We start from the raw sequence: 25,403 nt of genomic DNA on the forward strand, positions 1-25,403 counted from the left end.
AGGGTTTTATTTTAATAAAAAATTAAATGTCATATCATTATTATTATTATTATTATTAATAATAATAATAATAATAATAATAATAATAATAATAATAATTAATAATTAATAATTAATATTAATTATTAATATTATTATTAATAATAATAATAATAATAATAATAATAATAATAATAATAATAATGTGACTTTTCATTTTTTATATATTCATTAAAGAAATTCTGAAGCTCAAAGTAGATTATTTCATTATCTGCGCTGTCCCAAGAATCGCCATTTTCATATATTGTCTCAAAGAACATCTCAGCTCCCACTTCTGCCAGGTATGATATTATACTGTATGTATCTTTGTATTCTATTTTATTTCGCTTAATGCGTCTTAATAATAATAATATTAATAATAACAAACCGGTGCGCCTTATAGTCCGGTGCGCCTTATGTATTAAAATAGACCCAGTCAGGTCCATTCATTGATAGTGCGCCTTATAATCCGGTGCGCCTAATTGTCCGAAAAATACGGTAATTAGTGGGAGGAAAAAATAAAACATTAATTCATCCATTTATTAATTATCAGTCATAATTAAAGATTATGTTAAATGTTCTAGGCTGAGACACATTATCCATTGTAGAGGATTTCTGGACTTCCACCAACTATGTTCCTAACTGTTATCAAAATGCTCAAGGTGTGTTTAACCTTTTACAATCTAATTCAATTTTCTTAAAATACTTAATAAAAAAAATTTCACTGAAAGAATCACCCAAAATTCTAATAAATTACACAAAGATTGGTCACAAACTCAATGAAACCGATAATGGTCAATGCACTGATTTAGACTTTCAACCAACTTCTTTGGTACAATGGTTATAATGGTGTTCATAATAAGTCAACGTAATGTGTATATGAAAAACCCTAGGGCAGTGTTTCTCGTCACAAATAAAAGACAAAAATCCAATAACAATAGATATGTTTACTACTTTAACAGCATATTACAAATAAATGTCATTTAAACAAACCGCTCTCTTGGGATTTAGCATGCATGGAATAATTTCTTGCTGCGGCAGAACCACTTAAAGCGTCTGAATCACATGCACCTTTTTGTTTATTTTACTTTTATTGACCTCATCTTAAACCTCCAATCTATTCTGCGCTTTGAATTTTGAGAAAACACACACTTGCATAACTACGAGGTGGTGTCTCAAAATAGTCGTAAAGTAAAACAAATACCCCCATTACTGACACATTTCAAATTCAAATAGAATTTACATTGTTTTGGAGTCGATTGCGAACAGTTCAAGATTCACTTTTAATTCTAAAATATGATATTAATTTTAAAAACATATTTTCCCAATAAACAAACGGACCACTAGGGACACCCACTGACCACCTTTTGAGAAAGGCACATTATTGTGAGTATAGTGGAAATGTGTGACACATGACACATTAACACATTTTAATAAAGTAGTTATAGATGCTTCTTCTTTGCAAGGTAAAGGCGTACTTGACAAATTTTCCTCTGTATCTGTAGTACTAGCAACATTGTGGCACAGTTCTGGACACATGGAATAAAAACTACAGATTGACAAAATAATCAGAAATAGTCCAATAAAAAACTGCAAACCTGTTGCACTAAGGAGAGGATAAAAAAGAGCCTGTTAATGGACACAGTCATGTTTTGTAGAAATAGTAAGAATTAGGATGAAAATGGGAGAGCAAAAGTAAAGTGCATCTGCGCTTTAGTGTGGATCTGCAAGGTCCAGAATCAGTGACCATTTTTAAATATAACATATAATATAAAAATAATAAAACAAATAAATTGTTCAAGGATAAAAAAACAATTGTATAACAACAACAAAATCTGTCTTGTGACTTATAGCACACTCTTTCCATTGTCACATGACTTTTGGGAGCTACTAATTATCGGATTTGCAGATTCACACACAGATGTACGCAAGAGGATTAGGGCCAATTTTGATGGAGAAAATCATTTTTGGCAAGAATGAAATCAAAATGTCTAGAATAAAGTCGAAATTTCAAAAAAATAAACTCAAGATACAATACTGTGATAATAGTAAATGGTTTGAAATCTATGGAAGCTGACTAGGGCCAATTCACCATATACAACAGCCTCCATCTAAACTGGCCATAATGTGTTTCCGTAGCTCCTCAAACTAGACTGGGGTTTCCTTCTGAACAGATTAAGTTTTTGCCAATATTTCTTCGAAGTCCGTAAAGAGATTACAACGTAATGTTTATGAGCTAAAAGAGAAATAATGTCTTTGTTATTTAACCTAAATTTGGAGTATAGTTTAAGGCATTCATCAATACATGGCACTTTGTAGACTCCCACGATCTGCTCTTTGTTGTCATATGGGGAATTGGCCGTCGTCAGCTTCTGTAGATTTGACTTTATTAGCCAAAATTTGCCTTTTATCACAATATTGTATTTTGAGTTTATTTTCTAAATTTTGACTTTACATTTCAACTTTATCCTTGATTTGCCCAAAATATTGTGTTCCAACGTTATGCATGTTTTGTACTTTTTTTTGCAATTGATGACGTATCTTTGCGTGTGTAAAACATGCTGTATTTGTTTAATAGGCATGTCTGTTATTTGCAAAAAGGAAACGCATTCGTTTGTGAATGATGTTTTATGTTTGTTTATGAGTCACTTGGTGGAAATAAAACATCATTTTCTTTTTTCTTTTTTTTTTTTAAATTAATTTCTTGAATTTACCTCCATAACGATGAAAAGCAAACTGTGCTGTGATCACCTGTGTGTGAGTGATATTTATTTGAATAAAGTGACAGAAGCCAAACAATGGTCAATGGGGTGTGGGGGTGTAGACACGTGTATGTGCTCAGCTGCAGTCACGGTTTGATGCTGCAGGTTGTACCGGGCGGACTCGGAGCTGTGCACGTACCAGCAACATGTTGGGCTGAGGGGCGGGGCTTAGCGGAGCCTGCGTGACGTGCGTCAGTGATCTCCCGGTATTAACGAAGGACGCGCTGCCACAGGCGGCACAGCGCGGTCCGGACCGAGGCCTACAGCATCCCCCCCAGGTGGAGCTCTGAGTTCATCACCTAAACACAGGTAAGCTCAGCTCAGCTGTTGGAGAGTAACTAGGAGGTGTAATGTAACGTGATGCCGGTCGCCATCAGTTAGGCACGCGCACACCTGTGCACATCCTCACACTGTCTGTGACAGGATTTCATCGACATCACGAGCCAAGCTTTAGTTTCTATCAGAAGTATTATTATTAATAGTATTAGTTTAAGGATTAGTATTAGTGTGCGTGTGAGCGTGCGGCGTGTGTGCGTGTGCGCGAGCGTTTTCAGTGCCTACGTGCTTACATACAGCGCGCCACGTTGATGATGAGGATGATGCTGGTGCTGGCATCTGTGACAGAAAATGTGTAATCATCATCATCATCATCATCATCATCATCATCATCATCATCATCATCATCATCTATGTTCCTTTAGGTTTCCTAGTCCACAAACCAAAATGTGAAAGAAAACATTTTAAATGTAATAATTTATGAATATGTGATTTATTTATATGGAGTGCTGAATGTAAACACTCACTTTTTCATATCCAACTTATTTTTTGACATCATTTGAGACAAATTAATGAAAAACAGCGTGTTCTATATCATTGTTAAAAATGTGTCAATAATAACATAATCTAAATGTAAATTTTAAATCTAAATGTGAAAGTGAATTATACCTTTTAAATCTAAATAGAAATGAAAATGCTAAATGTAAATGTTAAATCTGAATCTAAATGTTAAATCGATTGCCAAATGTAAAGCTAAATGTTTAGAAATTATGCAAAGTGGGCTGGTCAGCCATCACGAGGCCCCGCCCACCCTCCACCCTCCTAGTTCTTCTGCATCCTTGGTGTCAACCAGTCATCACCGCTCTTTTGAGTTTGTCAGTTTGAAGCAATCCCACAATGTCTGGCTCCTCCCTTCTCCTCACTCACTGAGCCGCTGTCGTGGTGTGGGCGGGGCCTCATAATTGACAGGCGCTGACCTGTCCACTTTGCATAATTTCTGAACATTTAGCTTTACACTTGGTAACCAACTTAACATTTGAACAGATTTACCATTTACATTTGTTGTGTACACATTTTTAACAGTGATATAGAACAATGCTGTTTTATATGAATTTATGTCTCAAATGAAAGAAAAATTTGCTAAATGTTCAAAATATGTCAGCTATGAAAAAGTTACCAAGTTTTTACATTCAGCTCCCCATTTATTTACAGGTGGGAAAGATAAATTTATCATGTGTTAGGATATTTTTTGTGACAATATAAAAATCAATATTTATATCTGATCAATTTACTGATTCTGGATGATTTTGATGAAGTGAAAAATCTCTATCTCTCCTCATTGGTGAAATTGAAAAGAATTCATATCTCGGTTCATAATTGACTGATCTTTATGAATTTTGACTCAGTTATGTCTGGTTGGTTCATTAATTTCTCCACCAAGATTCATCTGGATCAGACCAGGATTGTGCATTTTATTGTGATTTTTCAAAATAATGTGGCTTTCCATACATTGTGATGTAACTATATGGTTATTAATGGAGATATACATTTATTCCATGCCTTTAAAGTGTGAATGATCATGGTACCATGATCAGAATCTCTGATATGGAGTTAGAACAAGGTTTGGCCTTATGAGAGCGACTGTTTATGTACTTATTTTAAATGTTTTAATGTTTGTCTGCATATGTTGTCATAGGTTACCACTTCATGTAGTGTAGTGCAATTTCCTGTGCAGTTGGAGTAACCGTCAGAGGGACTGACTGACTTGTTTAAAGTGTATGATTCAACTTTTGTTTTTTGATAAGGAAAATAAGGAAATTAAAAGTGTTAAGAATTACAATGAAAAATAAAATCTGCATCCAAGTGTCATGATGAAATCGAATAGGGACAAAAACAAATAGTTAGTGTGTGTGTGTGTGTGTGTGTGTGTGTGTGTGTGTGTAGTTCCCGGTTCAGAATAACTATTTAATTACACATGCTTAAGTGTTAAAGTTAATAATTAAATTTCAAAAACTTAAACACAATGACAAGTTGTTTTTTTTTTTAAATTCCATTGTTGGTTAATATGTACAATTCAAAACAGACTCAGAATGATTAAAAACAGTGAGTTGGTCTATAAGAGTTGCACAGGTGTGAGCTAAATCAAATGTTGCATCCCTAAGATTGTGGGTCTATTACAGTCCAGCTAACGTGTGTATTTGATGTTTCACTTTAGCTTAAAGCTCTGGCCTTTGTAGTGGGGGCTTTAAAAATAGAACGCTATCTTGGGGCCACATGTCTGTGGTCACCACACCACACACACACTGCTGAATGCACCAGTACAGAGGTCAGCATCCTTCAGCATGAAAACTGTTCACATGGACTCCCTATTAATTATAACCCACATCCACTGTTTTAGAATTGGAAATTTGCTATAGAACACAAACTAGAAATGACCTTTAAAATAGTTATGTTTGAATTTATTTCATTCATGCAACAACTTGTGACACTTACAGGATGTGATGCTTATGTTGATCCATACAGTAATAAAGCATTATATTCTATCCATTCAAATCTTCCAAATCTTGATGAAAAGTGCATGTCATTAGAAGTAGGTTTTGTTGAAATAAACAGGTTGTTTTTTTTATGAAGGCTTAAAATAACTATATGCTGTGAATAGCAAAGCTTTGGATCAATCAAAGTTGTCCAGACTTTTTTTTAATTTTTATTTTTATATATTTTTACATGGTACAAACATATAACAGTAAGGGTAGCAGACAGGGTCAGTAGAGGTTCTAAATAAAAGAAAATAAAAGATAATAATTCTACAAATTATAGAGTAAGACATTTATACAGGATAGAACAAGCACTTTCACTGTTTCAGATTTGTGTAAGATTTCCATGGTTCCCAGTACCTCTCAAACTTAGCACTGCATATCTCAGAGAGAAATAATCTCTTTCCATTCTGAAATAGACGGTGGCTCTTTACTGAGCCATTTTCTGCCTATTGCTTTTTAGCAACTAGCTAATAGAATTTTTATTAAATACTTATCTTGTTTTTTTATTTTTATTGGTAAATTCTAAATACATAAGACTGAAAGAGCAGTCTATATCAGAGCCTACAATTGATCTAATTTCTCTTATCACATTTCCCCAAAACAGTGAAAACGTAGGACACTCCCAAAAAATGTGGAAATGTCCAGCAGACGTATTGCCACACATCCTCCAACAGTGACTAAGGTCAGGTCTGTTAGTCTGGGACCTTTTGACCTTTGGAGTGATAAAAAATCTTAGGGTATTTTTCTATATAAACTCTCTCCACAGACCTGAGCTTGAGGTGAATGACTGTGTTTTGCAGATGTTGAGTCAGTCCTCCTCAGTCATCTTTACCTTTGCTTCCCGTTCGGTTTTTGTCTTAAAGGTCCCATGTCAAGCATTTTTTACCCATCTTCTTTTGTTCTAAGAACCCCAAAAACATAGTAATTGAGGTTTATTTTGTAGTTTATTTATTTATTTTGCGTTTTGTTCAAATTCTCTGTCCTTGAGTATTTTTTTCCAGATGTTCATTGGAACTCTTACCCAGGGAGGGAGTTTGTTCAGATAGTTATTGAGAAGGTTTATGTCACCTATTAATGAAGCGAGAGGTATTTTTTATTAAGTTATGTTCTATGGTCTTCCATTTGGCGTCATCGGTGGGGTCACTTAGTTTTTAAGTTGATATCTTGACAAAAGTTTTTAATTTGTAAATAGTATGATAGTACCATTTAATCCTAATCTAAGGCATGTAAAACACTCTGGATGTCACAGTGCAAACACAAACCTGGCTGTGGTAACAAACATGCCACAAATACACTCACAGCAGTAGCTCAGACAGCAGAGTAACCATGACGACAGACACTGGAAATCACACATGGACACACTTACACATGTAAGGGTCGGAGAAATATTAACTCACAATATATCACCATTTCTTTTTTGGGGACAATATTAAAAATTGATTCAGGGTCCTCACCTGGAATTTCTCACAGCATAGAGAATCTCATACCCCTGCAAAATGTTGAACATTATAACCCCTGAAACACTATTTCCTGTATGTCAAGGGCCAAATTTTGTGAAGTAAAGCTAAAGTTGTTTTTTTTTCATCTTTGTTACAGCCTTACTTTAAAGCAAAACATTTTTTCAAATTTAAATGAAGTATTATGTGGGACCCGCAGTAATATCGGGACTGTTATGACATTCCTCCCCAACTCACTAATTTTATATTTTTCTGTAGTTTTATTTAGTTGATTGTTTTTATTGAGATTATGAAGCACACTGCTTATATTGGACGGTGATTATGGATTACAAAGTGGAGAATGCCGATGCACACAGTAGAGCTTTAATCTGGTCGAAAAAAAAGACCAGAGTCCGACAAAACACGGCCCGAACCTGTTCGACACGAATGAAGTAGATGTCTCTTTAAAGGTCCCATGTCATGCTATTTTTTCATCTCCATTTGTTCTAAGAACCACAAAAACATAGTATCTAAGGTTTATTTTCCCAAACTCGCCTGTTTTCCAGAGTTTTAGCCTCTGAAAAGTCACTTTCTGACCAACTCTATACAAACAGGCTGATTTGCGTCTTTCTTATGCATATTCATGAGTGGGCGTGTCTATAGACGGGACACTGACTTTCTCCTCCCCGCATGGTGATGTAGGACCAGAGGACGGCCCGCCCTCCTCCCACCCACTCCGTAGCTGAGCCCATGCTGCTTTATCAACACAAGACAGAGCGTGGGGGCGGGGCGTTCACCTGTACATACATAGACTGTAGAAAATACATACATAGCACTGCGCAAATGATGCTGACACGCTGACCTTTGTGGGTGTGTCTGTTTACATGTCAATCGCGGCAGAGAGCTTCCTGGAGGCGTGGCCTCTCCAGCTCAGTGCTGTGTCAAATTCGTCATCAAATTGTAGCGAGGTGTTTGGGCTCACCCTGCAGTAAGAAAGGAGCAAATCACCCTCTAACTAATGATTGAGGGAATCAATGAAAAAAACACTTTGGGCATGTGTATGAAGCCCTAATAGCACTTTATGATGTTTAAAGCACAGAAAAGTCGGTTTAGCGTAACATGGGCCCTTTAAGCCCAAACCCGTTTCAACCCGACACTATTCACATCTGTGCACGCACATGGAGAATGATCCGTTGAGAGTTATAAAGCGAGGATGCACACAGGCAGCATCAGGGGCAGCTAAGTGGCTGCAGGGGGCCTCAGGTGAAGACGGGAGCATCTGAGCAAACCGCCTGTATTAAATAGAGAGTTTAAACAACCCATTAACACCTGGAGTCCATTTTGTGTCCAAGTATGCAACAAATATTTATTACGAAGGTAGCGAAATGTTAAAAATAAAAAACAACAGAAAAGCGTAGGGGGCGTCATCACAGCGTAGGGGATCAAAATCACACCATAGGGGGCCCCTACGCTCAACAGGGCTGGTGGCAAGAACCCTGCGATATTTTCCCCTAGAATCGATTATTTATGTTATTATTTCTGTATTATTTAACCTTGAGTGTATGTGGTCATATGTTAACACTACATGTAGTGTAGTGCACTGTGCATTGTTTTGTTTTGGAACTGTGACTCGTATTGTTTCTAAAAGTGTATGATTCCACTTTAGTTTTTAGAGAAGGGAAATCACAGTTACTATCGAATCTCGATTAATCCGAATCACAATCGATGGAATGCAGAATACAATCCAGTGGTCTGTCATCACAGATTAAAGCTAATCCGTGTCCTATTTCAGTGGGAAAGACAATGCTTGGCAGTCCTCACTGAATGTTCTAGGGGTCAGCAGAGTTAGTGAAGTGTCTCACTGTGAGGGTTCACGTCCTGGTCACTGACTTCTTTTCTCTCAGTGTAAACTTGAAGACATGGATGTTTTACAGAAGTTTCCCTGCTACAACACACTGAAGGCATTTCATCATTGTGGTTCCACATTTACTCTACAATAATGTCAAAAAAAAAAGCAATATTAACAAATGTCCTTTGTTTTTGATTCCTTTGAATATTGTTGTCTAGGGATGTAATGAAAAATCGATTCATATTTATCGATATATTTTATCCATTCTCTTGTCCAGCAGTGTACCGGCGGGCGGAATCTGCTACTACTTTCTTTCTGGCCGCCTTCTACTCTTACATGTCAATGTTACATGTTAATAAATGATTCCTTAACCCTTTAGCACTGAAAGAATATTTGTAATATTACTTGAATATCTGTAAAAGTCACGTTTTTCTATTAGCTCTGTCTGCTAGCATAGCATCTCTTCTTCATTGCTAGATTAGCTGCATGCCAACCGACCACTGTGTTACAGCGCCCTCTGCTGGTCCAAACAAATATCTGACATAAATCAGTGCAATGATGTTTTTTTTTTTTTTTTAAAGTCCAATTGTTAAGGCACAAAATACATTTTCAGTTGCACTTTTAAAAAGAAAAATAAATATTATGCAGTTTTGCATTGTTTACTATAGAACCAGAATTTAAATTAATAAGCTTCTTCTTCATTTGTATTATTCCTTTATTTATTTCATTCAAGATTTATTTTTAGTTAAATTGCATTGTTTTTAATAATTTATCCAGGGATTCTTTTGACAATTAAAAATAAAATGAGAACAGTACAATATTTTTCAATCATCATTTGTCTACAGTCCCATTTTGTAAAATAAATCGTGAGAGAATCGTATCGTAAACCCAGTATGAATCATTACATCCCTATTGTTGTCTGAGCACCTCCAAAGCCTCAGCTCTAAGTATAATCCTATTGGTATTACATCAAGTATATACTGGAACCCTTCAGTCATCTGTTTGAATTCAGGATGTTGCTGTCTAATGCTGCGTTCACACTGGACGCGGCACAAATGGAGCTCTTCGTGAAAGCTTCCTCAGGATCGAAAAACGTTTTCCCCATATTCGCTTCACATGCACGTCTGAAGCGAATATAAAAGTGCAGCCAACCAGACTCCCTTTCTTTACACCATCAACAATGGAGGACCCCAGTAAAATCGCTGCTCTTTACTTTCTGTGGAAGCTGAAGTGCCGTCAAAACACTTGATTGATTCACCAGGTTAATCAGCGACCCATCCAACTTGGTGATTTTCAATGTTTTCTTCAGGAGCTGTGCCAAATCCTTCCTAGTCCGGTCCCAGTAAAAAAAACTCGTCGTGTCGTGGAGCTCTGGGTGGTCACACATTGCCACCATTATTTTTTTCCTCCATGCTGAAATGGATGAAAAGACCGGTGTCTGTGTTAATGGCCTGACGTCATTGTCAACAAGGACTCTGATTAGCTTTTGCGCCTGTGAGTCACACAAAACATTTGCTGGAGTTGAATATTTTCAACTCAAGTAAATGAAGAATGTCACGAAAAATCAGGTGCACACATGCTGCTGCCAACGCTCTTGCCGCGCGGATCAAACCTCCAAACAGAAGAATTTGCCTCTTTGCGTGTCTTTCCCATTGATTTTGTATGTAGTGTAATCTAGTCGCACAAAAACATTTTGTGACGCATCCGGTGTGAATGCAGCATGGGGTGGATTCTATTGCCCTACATCTAAAACCTCTGATAAATGTATTATAAGTATGTTTTTATTAGATTTTTTTAGGTTATTATTCAGGGTCTATTATATTCAATTGTAGAATATTCTTGTGTTAAAAATGTCTGTAAACCATTGGATAATAATAAATGGTCAGTTTTTCTCATGCCGACAGTTGCTGATGATTTTTTTCAGTTGAAGTAATATCACTAGATCAGGACTTTTCTAACATTTCACACTACAACACAAGTCGTAAAAGGATGGTTTGATGACTTTAGATTCAACTTGACAAAATCAAGAAGGACTTACAACTTGACTTAGACTTGAAAACAAATGACTTGTGACTTAAAGCAGAACTAAGTAACTTTTTCACCTTAACAAATCCTTCTCATAGCCCCTGTGAGGGTAATACAAGTGTTTATGGGGAGATTGGGGGGTCTCTCCCGCACTTGCAACGTTCCTGCTTCCGACCCACTGGCAAGACGTACTGCTTTATGGCAGCCCAATACAAACTAATGCTAGATTATGACCAGCCCCATGGCTGGACAAATTCACTTTTCTCAAACTTATATCATGGCGGAGCCAGCAAAAAAAAGGCAAATAAGATCTTTGTCTAAGGAACGGAGCAACTCCATGCAGTGACAGCTCAGCAGCAGCACACCGCAATCGCACACTGTCGTCATGGCTACAGGCACGCATGTGCACGCGCTCAGAACCCAGCACTCCATCAGGCAGCACACACACAAATATCCATCCATCCATTTTCAGAGCCGCTTTGTCAGCACACAAACAAACACATCACACACTTTTCCACACTCACTTCCATATTACTCCCTCATCATTCTTGTATTTTACTTGTCTCTCTTGCTCATACTGTTCACATGGTCACATGGGACTATATGTGTGAAAGCATCCTTAGTGTCACTGTTGCGTATAGCTGTGGGGTGGGGCAGGCGGCGGGGGTGCAGAGTTTTTACGACAGTGACATAAGCGAAAGGGTCCTTTAGGGGGATCGCTAAGCGCAAGTTACTTAGTTCTGCTTTAACTTCATACCCTTTCACGACAAAAATGCTATTTATAAAGCAAGGAATCTCTGTGTCTGTTCCTCAAATATCTCTGCGAATCAGGCTCAGATTGACCTGAGACTTTCAACATGGCTGCAGCTTGGTTCAAAGGTGTGCAACGTTGGATTTGTTTGGATTGCAATGATACCGTTAATGAAATTGTCTTAAATACAGCTTTGTAGAACAGCTCAAAGTTGACAGAATCTACAGGAGTGACTGCACAAAGGGCTTTTAAAAACAACTTAAGTGGGTCTAATATCCTAAAAAACACCTCGTAAATATTGACCAGCAGGTGTCCTCAGTTAGCAAGGTTTGTAACTAAGGTGAATAATAATGATAATAATAATAAAAAATAATAAAATGAAAATAAAAATAGGCTTTCATTATATATATGTAGCCTATATTACAGTGCTAAATATTATGCTCTGCACAGTTCATTTCGTCGACTAGCCACACACAGACACACACACACATGCACACACACATCTCTTTCTCTCAGCAAGCCGCAGATGTATGCTAGCCTATATTACAGTGCTAAATATTAAACCTCCCACTTTTCTATAGCTAGACATACTTCTTACGGGCACTGCACTAGTTATTATTAATGAGCAATAAGTTTGCTCGAACCCCTGAGGTACGGCACTCTGTCATCTGAAGGCAAACTGACAGCCATTCAGGAAGCAGCTGAAAACATCAAGCTGGGCTGAGACGTGCACACACTAGCAGAGAAAATGATTCCAATAGTGATATCCACTGGATTTAAATATTATACTGTGATTAATAATTCATTTGGAAAAGTTATACCCCGTTTTACTTACCAATATGATTATTGTTTGTTGGGTTAACAGAGGAACTTTGTTCGTTGCAAATCTTTGCAACGAACAAAGTTAACATCATCTCAAATGCTAGTTTATAACTCCTGCCTTTCTACATTACAATAGAATACTTTCAATACAATAAAACTCACCCACCCGCAATACAAAGAGTATAGAACATTCTCTCTCACACACACACACACACACACACACACAATGGGTGTTGGATCACTTCTAAATTCATGCGCACCAGTCCATCGCACGTGTACCTGCCTAACTTTCACTAAACTTACCTAATTGAAGTGTTATGTGTAGTGGCAGGTGTGGCATGACTGAGGCTGCAGTCATCAGGTGTGCTTCACTATGTAGTACATGTAACGTCAGTAAGTGTGTGTGAGTGTGTGTATCCTGTCCAATCACAGCAACGATGACTCAGAGTGTAACACTTCAGTCACTACAACTCTATGAATGGGTGTCGTGACACAGACTGTAACCGGACTAAATGGTGGTCTGTATACACTTAACACTCACACACACACTTACATACCTGCATTGTGCCCATGTACCCATTATAAGTCCATGGAAAATGTAGATCAGATGTGCAGACGCAGGGTACGCGTTCGTTTACGCATGTGTTGCACTGTTGTGCATGAATTTAGAATGGATTCACCCCCCATACACACACACACACACACACACACACACACACACACACACACACACACAGCTATTTACAAATTGGTACAATTTTGGGTTATTTTTCAGCCAAGACTATTGCTCAACACAACATCAGTTGGTAAAACTACCCTGTCTCACGATAGTCTACTCCACAAAACAACAACAACAAAGTTCTACAAACTCCTCCGTTTCTACTTCGCTCAGGTGGCTGTCACCAACCACCATGTTTTCTTCCCCTCTGACCTTGACTGTGGCTCAGTCGCCTGTAACCTATGACGACGCCCCAAAGCATTATGGTACTTGTAGTTTACTCTGAAACGGTCTGCTACAGCTAACACAAAAACTACATTACTTTATACCGTGACATAATGATGATGATATTGAGACACTTTTAATACTGCGGTATTGAGATATTGTCAATACCGTGACTTTCCTAATATACAGTATATATATATATATATATATATATATATATATATATATATATATATATATATATATATATGTATATATATTTTATTTTTATTTATTACTTTATTTAAGTAGGGACAATACATATTGATGAACATTCAAAAAAAAAAAAAAAAATGTAAATATGCGAGATTGTAGCCAACTGCTAATTTCCATCTGTTGTCCCTAGACAGGCTATATAGTATATATAGTATTAGTATGATAAATTAAGTTCAAATTGTGCAAGATCTAGTCTCTATGTTTACTGTTTGCAAGGGAACCGTGGCAAGATTTATACAAACCCCTAATTTCTAATTTTTAATTTGAGAACTGTTTAATTGAGCTACTTTTTACTTCTACTTGAATATTTTATGTATGACTTACTTGTACAATTTAAATCAAGTAAGTACTTCTACTTGTCAGTACTCTTCACACCCCTGGCAGGAAGTGGCTTTAGTTTAAGCTGCGTGTGTGTGTGTGTGTGTGTGTGTGTGTGTGTGTGTGTGTGTGTGTGTGTGTGTGTGTGTGTGTGTGTGTGTGTTTCACAGCCAGCCTCAGATTGAACCATGGGTGGAGCGGTGGTGGACGACAGCCCTTGTGCCGTGAAGGCACCTGATGGCGGCTGGGGTTGGGCGGTGTTGGCCGGGGGCTTTGTCATCACCGGCTTCTCCTACGCCTTCCCCAAAGCTGTCAGCGTTTTCTTCAAAGAGCTGATTCGTGAGTTTGACGTGGGATACAGTGACACTGCCTGGATCTCATCAATACTGCTGGCCATGCTGTACGGCACAGGTACCCCAGACCACACTCTGCTCTATGATTTACTGTTTACAACACGATGCTAGATGGCGTCTATCTGCTGTGTGTCCTCAGGGCCTCTGTGCAGTATACTGGTGAACAGGTTCGGCTGCCGACCAGTGATGATTGTCGGAGGGTTCTTTGCTTCACTGGGAATGATTCTGGCTTCTTTTGCTACGAGCATCATACACATCTATCTATGCACAGGAGTCATCACAGGTACGACCTCTCTGTTAACACTACACACCAGGGTTGGTAATTGATCATTAATTACAGTTATGATGTAATTAGAATGGTAATTGTAATTGCAAAAAGAAATGTTGCTGTTGTAATCATAATAGATTCATAATTGAGTTCAGATATATTGTAATTGGCATTAAAATTCTATGAAAACTGTTAATTACAATTTAATTCACCTGGGTAACCATGTTCTAGCTCTGTGGCTGTGTAGTTAACTTAACTCATTATTAAAATATGTTTCATAGGTTTTGCCACTGCCTGTCACTTCTCTTTAGGATCATTTTACCATTTAAAAAAATGGGGTTACATATACTGACAGAAAAAAGGCTCAGATGCCCACACCAAAAATATTAATGCCAACATTTTCATAGATAAAGAAACTTAACAAGGTAACCAAGAGATGAAAAACAAATTATATATCATATAATTTTATATATTATATTATATTGTATATTCTACAGCTGATTTAAGACATGGGTCAAAACTGACCCGTTACCATAAGAGATGCTAACAGAAAGCTAACACAAGAGGAAGGGTAAGTTTAAGGGCTTGTTTATTAACGAATCAGTAATTGTGAATAATTATAATTTTAATTGATTTTCAGGGATAAAATAATTGTAATTTTAATTGTAATTGTACCAGGAAAAAATGCAGGCTACTGTAATCATAATGAAATTTTAATTAAAGATGGATAATTATAGATGTAATTGTAATTGAAAAATGTAATTGACTGCAACCCTAATACACACTGTGAAGTCCGAGTGTTATTCTCTGCAACGTTCCTGACAATAGTTTAAATTAGAAGCCATAAAAGTGGGATGGAGCCTGTGTTATCTCTGTGATCTAAAGCCAATGTGTCTCTCAGGTCTGGGACTCTCGTTGAACTTCCAACCTTCTCTGATCATGTTGAATCGATACTTCAGTAAAAAGCGTCCTCTTGCCAATGGCTTGGCAGCAGCAGGCAGTCCTGTGGCGCTGTGCTGTCTGTCTCCTCTGGGACAGGTTCTCCAGTACCACTACGGCTGGAGGGGGGGGTTCCTCATCCTGGGGGGCATGCTGCTCAACTGCTGTGCCTGTGGTGCTCTCATGAGGCCCTTAGTGCCGCCCAAGACGTCCCAGGACGTGGAGCAGCACCAAGCAGCAGACAAACCCCCGGTAAAGAAGAAGCTGTTGGACTTCAGCGTGTTCAAGGATCGAGGATTTCTCATCTATACGTTAGCAGCATCTGTGATGGTGCTGGGCTTGTTTGTGCCCCCTGTATTTGTCGTCAACTATGCTAAAGGACTCGGCTACGAGGACACCAAGTCTGCGCTGCTGCTCACTATCTTGGGATTTGTGGATATGTTTGCCCGACCATTGTCAGGGTTAATAGCGGGACTGAAGTGGGTTCGGCCCCGAACTGTCTACCTGTTCGCCTTCGCAATGATATTCAACGGCTGCTCCGACCTCATCGGCTCACAGGTAACTATGTTTGATTCGAGGGTCACATGGTTACCATTCATGTCAGCACTTAGAAAAATAAGTGATCTGAGAATTAAGACATGAAACGTGTGTTTTTGGAGTCATTCTGTGTGTATTTCTTTCATTTTGTGTGCTTTCACAGTTCTTTTGTGCATTTTTGTTGCCACTTTTGTCATCCTGTTGTATATTTTTCTGTCATTTTTGTGTGTTTGTATGTTTCACTGCACTATTTTTCTGTTTCTGTAATAGGTTATTGCTGGGTTAATGTAAACATATCATTAACACTTGCCTGCTTTCCATTGGAAAGTGAAAGTTGTATTTGGAAAATAAACTGATTTGTGTTTTAGAATCTATGGCTTTAGAATTGGAAATTTGTTGATTATGTTTGTTGTTTACAAGGTAATAATACATTTTCTTTAAGTCATAAGCCAAAATGTAAGCGGAACATTAATGAATGTATTACAATAATTGATTATACCTCTCATATTCATTTAAGGTCCATGTGGACACCAGAATCTACATTGGCCCTCATCAGCTTCTATAGATTTTGACTTCAAAAGCAAACCTTTGCACTTTTATCACAATATTGTATTTTTAGTTTAATTTTGAAAATTCTACTTTAATCTCATTTTTCGACTTTAATCTTGCCATTAAATTTCAACTTGATCCTCAAAATGCACGGACCAAACACTGAAAACCAGCTTTGTTTGTGCTTTCAGGCTGATGACTACACTGGTCTGGTGGCCTTCTGTGCGTTCTTCGGGATGTCGTACGGCATGGTGGGGGCGCTTCAGTTTGAGGTTCTCATGACCATTGTTGGAACAGAGAAGTTCTCCAGTGCCCTCGGGCTGGTTCTGCTGATGGAAGCCATTGCTGTGTTGGTGGGACCTCCAGGAGCAGGTCAGAGCATGATGTCTGATTTAAAAAAATGTTCCCGTCATCAGTACAAAATGTGCTGTTTTCCAAAGAACCTTAACTTCCATGTCCCCACTCAGACAGAAACTGTGATTATATGTGATTTTAAATGTTTACTACGACCGACTGAAGATTATTAGACTGTAGTTGTACTGCTGACCAGTGGCGGCTGGCCATTAGAGGGCGCTAAGGCCCCGCCCCACCACTCATGACATGAAAAAATAATAAACAATAATGAATTAAAAATACTTCAAAACAAATGCATATCTGTATTTAGATAATCAGAATAAATATTCTATAGATAATTATTATGTGTAGAGTTGTTTGGTTCATCTGTGTCTGATTGGTGACCCATTAACTCTTGTTAAAAGTTGTACATGCGCAGTAACTCCTCTATAATACAAGTCTATAGATGTCAATGGGCGCAGATAAGCTGCGCCCAGAGACAGTATGCGGCTGTGCAGTTGAATGCAGCAGCTCAGTTACACAACACCACCTCCCACCATGGGAGGGGCTGCTGTAACAGTCGTCCGTCTTAAAGTGTCTGATTGACAGGTGAAGCCGTGGGACGATAGAAAGAAAGAAGCAAAATGAAGTCAGAGAAATTAAAAATGTTTGCTTTCCCTGCCTACCTGCTGACCCAGCATTTATAAAGGACCCATTTAAAGCACTTTTCAGAAAAGGCAAAGAAACATGAACAAACTGGGAACAAAGTAAATTTGATGATTTCTAATCTTTTGTAAACTTGGTGTTAAATTATATTTTGTCAGGTCTTAAATTGTGTATGTTCATTTACCACTTCCTTTGTCACCCCCATTTTTATTTAATTATTTGTTAAACTAACTAAAACAAAAAAACTAAAATAAAATAAAATCTGAAAAACAAAACAAATTAAATTTCCAGAAGTATAATAACCCTGACATTCACTCACTCTATTGTATAAACTACAATTATTCTTACTTGTTTATGGGTTCTGTAGCAATCATTGTGGTTAATTTAAATAAAACCAGTTCTTTAACTGCAATTTTTCTATTTATTTGTTCAAAGCTACACAAACCCTGTTGTGGAGAAAAATGCACCAGCCGCCACTGCTGCTGACAAATAGTTCAAATTCTTTGAATGTAAATATTTAAAGAATAAATTATATTTAAAGTAAGCAATTTAAGGATATTATTTTAAAAAGTTGTGAATGTGAATCACATTAGCCTGGAAGAGTGTTTAGCACTTAAACACTATTGCTAATAATATACACCATAAAAAGTACAATATTTGGATGAGCAGTATTTATTATATTAAAAAAGTCAACGTTAAAGACGATGCTGAAGCTAACCAAGGACTAGGGTTGGGGGACAATTATATTTTTGAATTTGTAATTGTAATTGCCATGAAAATGATATAAAAACTAATTTACAAACCTGTGGAACAATGTTACAGTTCTATGGCTTACACATACTGTACGTATGTAACAATTATTAAAATATGTTTCATATCAAGTTTTCCACTACCTGTCACTGCTCATGAGAATCAGTTTATCATATTTTTTTTCAATCTAGATAGAAAACACTCACACCAAAAATATTGATGCCAATAATAAAAAAGGAAGTGCGTGTTTCAGTCCGTCTCCATTTCTCAGTAATAACGTAAAATGGTTCCTTAAATGTTTTAAACACAATGACCACATTTGGAAAGTTGTGCATTAAATAAATAATGAATAAGTACAATAATAGCGGCTTCCAGTAGGAAGAATAATAGTGTTCATGCATGTTTTAGAGCAGGGGTTCTCAACCTTGGGGTCAGGCCCCATTTGAGGTCGTGAGACACTGAGAGGGCGTCGCAAGGTGCCTTCAAGAAACTAAGAATATTTGAGCACAATTTGAGCTATTTTTTGCTTATTTTGTATCTTATTTCTGCAACTACACCAAACTTGCCATATTTTGAGCTATTTTCATCACTTTTTCTTGCCATATATTTGCTCTTTTTAATGCATTTTTGCTACATTACCTGCATTTCTGTCACTTCGTCAATAAATTTCAATGTCTTTTCTGCACATTTTTGGCACTTCCTACTTTTTAAATGACATTACCCCCCCCCCCCCCCCCCCCCCATTTCTGCCACTTTTAAGCCAATATTGACACTTAACACTTTTTCTCTCTGTTTTTGGCAACTCTAATTTGCAACTTTAACCAAATTCTGTACAAGGATTTACATCATTAAGATGACGATATACTATGGAGCAATTAATAATAGTAAACTTCCTGGATATTATTCAGATAAATACATAAATGTGGTTACACAGATTCATAGAACAATGGACCATCATGTTGCAGACTTTATGCTAACATTTCATCCCAAGTACTTAACTGTGATGACCACAGGCCATCCAAGATGGTGGCCACTGACTCCAACTGGTTATAAAGCTCATTTTAGGAAGACAATACAAATACTTTGTTTGTTGTTGTCACTTTAAAGACCCACTGTATTTCCTACTCCTCGTAGGTCGCCTGTTGGACTACACCCACCAGTACATGCATGTGTTCCTGCTCGCAGGCTGCGAGGTCGTCCTGTCGGCCATCATCTTGAGCCTGGGTAACTTCTTCTGCATCAAAAGAAAAGCGGAAAACTCAAAGGCCGACATAGAGGAGCCCATAAACGCTGCAGAGAAGGAGGGGCTGAGGTGTTGTGCGGAGGCTATCGAGGACGCTAACGATGGCAGAGAAACGGACAATGGCAACGTGTGTGTGGCGAACAAAGACACTGAGACAACCTTATAAAGGTCAGCACTGCACAGGTGGAAATAGTGCAATCACGAGTCACTTTGTGTGAGCCGTCGTCCGTCCGATTGTCGTACAAACGTAGCGCTGTAGCTAACGTAGCGCTCGCTGATTTAATGGGAAATCTGACAAATGCTCTCGTTTGTGTGTAGTTTGTGATAAATGCTCTCATACACGCTTCTGCTTATAATCTGTTATGAAATCACGACTTTACATTTCAGAATAAAACTAGAACACTAATAAGAACTAGAAAAGCATCGTAGTGTTAACGGCTTTGGGTCAAAAATAATTTCACAGAGGAACATTTTTTCATTTCCGATACGATACTGCTGCCTTAAGAATCATCTGATATTGATCCGATACCAGCACGAATCACACATACTTTTGACTGATTTTGTAGTGTTGAATGTTATATTATGTGGTATGAGAAAACATACTCATTTATTATTAACCAATGGGTTACTGACATTTCAACCTTAAACAGAAGAATATTCTACAAATAATTTAAGTGAGAAGACCCTAAAAAATAACCGCAGTAAATCCAATAAAAACTATTTTTGTATCGCTGTGCTTATATCACACATTTTAGACCCATTACTTGTTTTTTTTGTTGATATCTGACCGGTATAGGATATCGATATCAAATTAGGACATTGTTTAAATTTGAGTCGATTACAAACCAGATTGTGCAGAAAACTGAGCACTAGAAACCAAACTGAGACGTATTACTGAAACATGGTTTTGTTCAGAAATCAGTGAAACTGAAACTGTGGCAGAAAGATGCTTGAGTTTGGATGCTGCAGTTTGTGGCTCCCCTGGAGCGCTGCTGCTGATGCACAAAGAATGCAACTTTTTAGGGAACACAGCTTGATGAAAAGCTTCTGTTTGACCTGAGAGAGAAAATGGAAAAGTGGACAAAAGCCGTGACATTACAAGTTATGTTAGCCAATGTGTTTTATTGGAATGAACTGATCAGATTTACAGTGTTTGTCTCCAAACCCAAAGGAAAGCCATGATGAAGAGATGCCCGTTACACAAGAAAACTCCCACTCCAGCTTTTAGGATCTACTTCATTGAGTGGGAATGTGGACCAACACCAAATGCAGTTCTGATGTAGATGTGTGAAGATTCGGCCTGGACACTTTTTTAACAGCATTATTGTGTGATCCTCGTGTTTCTCTGGTTTTTTGGCCTGTTCAGTGTCAGCTCAGCACTGGGTTGATACTTCAACAACCCATCTTGTCACTTTATGCACTAATCCTGGCTACTATGTATTTGTTACACAGTATAATCAATCCAAAATAATAAATATAGGGAAAAAAGTATTCGGGGTCACCAGAAATCTGTGATATCAAAGGGGTCACGATCCAGAAAAGGTTGGAAACCGAACCACTGCTTTAGAGCATCAAATCAACCCACAGGAGAAAGTAAAAAGGACAGAAAACAATCATTATGTAAATGTCCAAATAATTCTGTCCCAAATTCAATTAAACTATTTGGAGGGGTTTCTATTTTCCGTGCCTTTATTACACGAGTGCAGTCGTTTTTATTGCAATTATTGAACCGTCCTGAGTTTGAAGTGTCATTTAATGCTTGGATATTGTGTGTGTTTTACATACTATGTTAATCATTTTTACGTGGAAGTACAACCTAAGGCACATTAATGTTGTAATTGATATTTTTCCTTGTCTAAAATCTGTGATTCTGCCCCATGCTTTATTGCGTCTTGAAATCATGACAACAAAAACATGTGAAATATACAAGTGAGTCTTTTATTTACAGGCCAAATACACAAGTACAAAGCAGATAAAAAGCCCAAATCGTTGTACAGCTTCAGGCTGCACTCAGAGCAAAATCAAAGTTCACTTCAGAAGCTGCTTCAGTTCCCACTGCTCATCACATTAAACCCACACAGACAGATTTACTCCACAGCCTCTACACTATAGAAACTACAGAGAACGTATAGAAAGTATAGAAAACCTGACGAATGCCAGATGACTGACTGTGTGTGAATACAGTTAAATTTCTACAAATCAAAAGTAGAAAAGTAATGATTTCCAATAGTACTGTGATAACAACGAGAACCAATCAGAGAACAGATGAGCTGAGGCATCACAAACTAATAAGTTCTGCCTCACTTTACTGAAGTCGAGCAGAAAAACTCATCTGATGAATGAGACCGACCCAGACTGTAAAAAGACCCAGACCCCCCCCCCCCCCCCCCCCCGTTTCCACAGTAGAATGCGAGTCTGTCTGTCCAACAGTTTGGAATGCTTTGAAAGGTCAGAGCAGTGCACGGCTCCATTAGAACAATGTGAAGCAGCAGCAACGAGTCCTTTACGCTCTCACAGCAGGAAGATTAGAGTCCAACAGGTGGGAATCACACTCCATCTGAAACAAACAACATAAGGGCAAAAACAGCCCATTTAGTTCCAGTTCACCAAAAGAAACATGTTCAAATGAAGAAAAAACTCATTATTTACTCAAATCCAACCTGGTCCATCACTGTGGGATGGTGATCAGTCCTTTAATCCTAACTGCTTGTGTTGGACATGCAGAGGATCTGAATAAATCTGAGTGCGCTGACAGACTCATTAATGCCTCTGATGATAGTTTGGATTATTTAGATGTCAGGCCACGATGTAGGGGGTCCGTGTGGACACACTGAGTGAACTGTTCATTGTTTTCACTTCGTGCTCCGTCTTATAAGAGGCTTTAATGCTGAGAATACGTGCACTACGGTGTCAGAGTGAAACCTCCACCGGATGAAAAGGCTTCAGGCTTCAAAATAAAAGTCATCAGGCCGTAAAACACGACATGACGTGTTATTTTGAAGAAACAGGAAATACGCAACATCACTTTGTGCTGCTTCGGTTACAAAAGTTGAAAGTTATTTTCTATTCATTTTTTTTAAAGTTAAGAGATATCAAAATATTGTTTGATTATTAAATACATAGTTAAATGAAACGTTGATATATCTTAACCATTAATAATAAATGATAAATAACAGCGCGCACTGGATGCACCACATCCTGTTTCAGGTTAGGGTTGTGTTGGTGAGAAAAAGTGTTTGGTTGATAATGTTTTTGGTGCATCACCAGTTAATACCCATAATGCACTGCTGTGAACTTAAAGCAGCTAAATGTGCTGAAGGGTCACTACAGGAAGCATCGCTGCTCAGGACTTCCTGTAATAATGACGGGGACAAAACAAGGGTTTCTTCTTTTGTATAATCTAGCAAATGAGGAATTATGCAGATTTATTTAACTTCAACACCCCCACCCCACCCCACCCCACCCTTTAACAATGACAGCTCCTGATTTTAATGACTCACACGCTCACAGATTACTGTGGACATTTTCATCAGCAATGTTATATGTGCAATAAGCTTTACTGCAATAACATTATGAAACACTTAGATTAATGTCAATAGAAAAGGACTTTGCTTTTCTATTTTTGTTCTTGTCTTCAGTGGTTTGTAGTGTTGTTCTTTGATCAAATAAAAATCATAATTAACACCAAATTGTTGTGTGATTGTGAGGTTTCTTCACTTGGTTTTTATCTTGAACACAATGTGCAGAGGATGCCCTCTCACTGGCAGCCAACAGAGAACATAATCAGATTCAATTGATGTAATCTTATTTTCTACATAGCGACACATCACAACAGCTGAGTCGTTCCATGTCATTTCACAAAAGTCCCACACTCTTCATTCTCTTAAAAAAAAAATCTGACTTTTTATTTCCTATAGATTTGTAGTTTGATCAGATTAATACTTTTTGAGATATTGACAATTTAGTGAGGGGGGTATGTGAGTTCTTATTCGTCTTCCATTTTCAACTTCCAAATCTCAGGAACTACATCACAGGAAAGTGAAATGTGGTCTAATAATACAGCTGCACCTACTTTCTCAGAATATATAAAAACATCTGCTATACATTCTATCTGGTGGACATGCCAATCTCAAAATTGGGAAAAGGTTTGTCTGGGTTTGGGTATGAAACATTTTTGGGTCTTCAGTAAACAACTTAGCATATGCCTCATCTCCCTGTGATTTAATCAGCTTTGAGCTATGAACATAGACTGTTCACATCACTAATGATTAGTCACATATACAGTATGCATTGGTTCTTGGGTGACACAATCTTGAAATCCCAAACAAAAAAAAAAACATTTTCATTGGTCTGTTTTGGCATGTGGGAATGTAAGAAAAAAAAAATCAGATTTTTGTTTGAATTTATAGTATAAAGGTTACTCTTTCTTGGGACATAAAACTAATTTTTCTGGCAACTTGTTCATTTTTATTTTGGACCCCAACTATGAGTTATTTCACCACTCACAAATATAGAAAATCCTTTACATGAGGCCATTGTAGCTCGTCTCTGTCTTATCATTTATTATTTACTAGTAACAAAAAAACTATTGGTACAAATTTTAGAATTTTCTGAAACCTGAAAATGTGTTGAAATGACCCAGAAATAATTTAAAGTGACCTCTCCAATAGAATAGGTTTATACTTTAATAGAAACTCACTGAATAGCCTCATGTTATTTATATCATTTACATGACAACGCATCATTTCTGCCTCGTTTCGACATCACATGTCAAACTCGAGGCATGTGAGCCAGATCTGGCTGGCCACATCATTTTAAGTGGCCTGAGAGAATTTAAGCATATATGGGCTGAAAAATAAGAGTTCATGCTTCTTTAAAGTCAAAGTGTCTTTAGTTAGTCTCCTTAGAGGGATCTGCTGCACAGACAATTCATTTATCACAATTCAAATATTCAATCATTCACATAGTAAAAAGATAAAAAAATAAAACAATAAAATGAATTAATATATATTGCCAATAATCAGATAAAGTGCATACAAGTAATACAAAGTGCAATACATTAATGCCTGACATCCACCCATCCTGGGAAATCTGGTCATTTCAGAATAAAATAATGTTTGAACCATAAACGTCTCCCACACTGCTCAGATTGTTTCGATCTATGAAGTGATGGCATCCTACCACTAGGTTGCAGTGTTTCCACATCTGCCTCTAAGTTTACTAACAAAGGCTACTTTCCAACACCTGGATTTAAGAAGAATTAAAAGATGATCCAAAATGTCAAAGAAGAGAAAAATCATTGCAGAAAGAAGTAAGAAGCAAATACGTTTGAGCCTCAAGGAGAAGCACTGGAGAAGCACTGCTATGTCAGTGTGTCAGTTATTAATGAGTACAATAATATGTGTCAGTATTCTGACACCAAACACTGAGATGAAGCTGAAGAATTTTATATAATTAGCCCCAAAGAAAAACAACTGTCAAAGACTAAAAAGGCAAACCGCGTTCACAGCAGGACATGTTCACAAAAGCTACGGCCCAAAACGATGCAGCACAAATGTTTGTTTAGAACATAACTTGTCTTTAATTATATTGATGATGGAATAATGTGGGTTTCTAACCTTTGACTTATAATATAACCACAATGGCGTTTTAGGGCTACATTAAAATGAAAAGAAAAGCTGAGCACTACGAGATTAAAGTTGTAATTTTATTAGATTAACGTCGTAATGTTTTGAGAATAAAGCCGTATCTTAAAAATAAACTTCTCACGCAC

General features: G+C 37.5%; 2 protein-coding genes across 4 annotated transcripts in view; one reads left to right on the forward strand and one right to left on the reverse strand.

Annotated features, from left to right (window-relative positions):
* Positions 1-2,942: 2,942 nt before the first annotated feature.
* Positions 2,943-23,314, forward strand: slc16a3b (solute carrier family 16 member 3b). 3 transcript variants are annotated; one of them, XM_028477034.1, is made up of 7 exons: positions 2,943-3,089; positions 14,163-14,403; positions 14,485-14,628; positions 15,515-16,110; positions 16,830-17,010; positions 19,522-19,798; positions 20,802-23,314. In XM_028477034.1, exons 2-6 carry the CDS (start codon positions 14,181-14,183, stop codon positions 19,794-19,796), a joined length of 1,419 nt encoding a protein of 472 aa, XP_028332835.1. In that variant the 5' UTR covers positions 2,943-3,089; positions 14,163-14,180; the 3' UTR covers positions 19,797-19,798; positions 20,802-23,314. The 3 variants fall into 3 exon arrangements, with proteins under 3 accessions (XP_028332835.1, XP_028332832.1, XP_028332834.1); XM_028477031.1 differs by having other exon boundaries at positions 19,522-23,314; XM_028477033.1 differs by having other exon boundaries at positions 2,978-3,089; positions 14,167-14,403; positions 19,522-23,314.
* The window catches only part of csnk1db (casein kinase 1, delta b), a 42,864-nt gene continuing 39,008 nt past the window's right edge, over positions 21,548-25,403 (reverse strand). The window contains exon 10 of the mRNA XM_028477035.1: positions 21,548-22,187. The gene's annotated coding sequence lies outside the window, so the exon portion shown is untranslated. The remainder of the gene's footprint in view (positions 22,188-25,403) is intronic.

The sequence above is a fragment of the Gouania willdenowi genome, chromosome 19 (assembly GCF_900634775.1).
Source record: "Gouania willdenowi chromosome 19, fGouWil2.1, whole genome shotgun sequence".
Lineage (NCBI taxonomy): Eukaryota > Metazoa > Chordata > Actinopteri > Blenniiformes > Gobiesocidae > Gouania > Gouania willdenowi.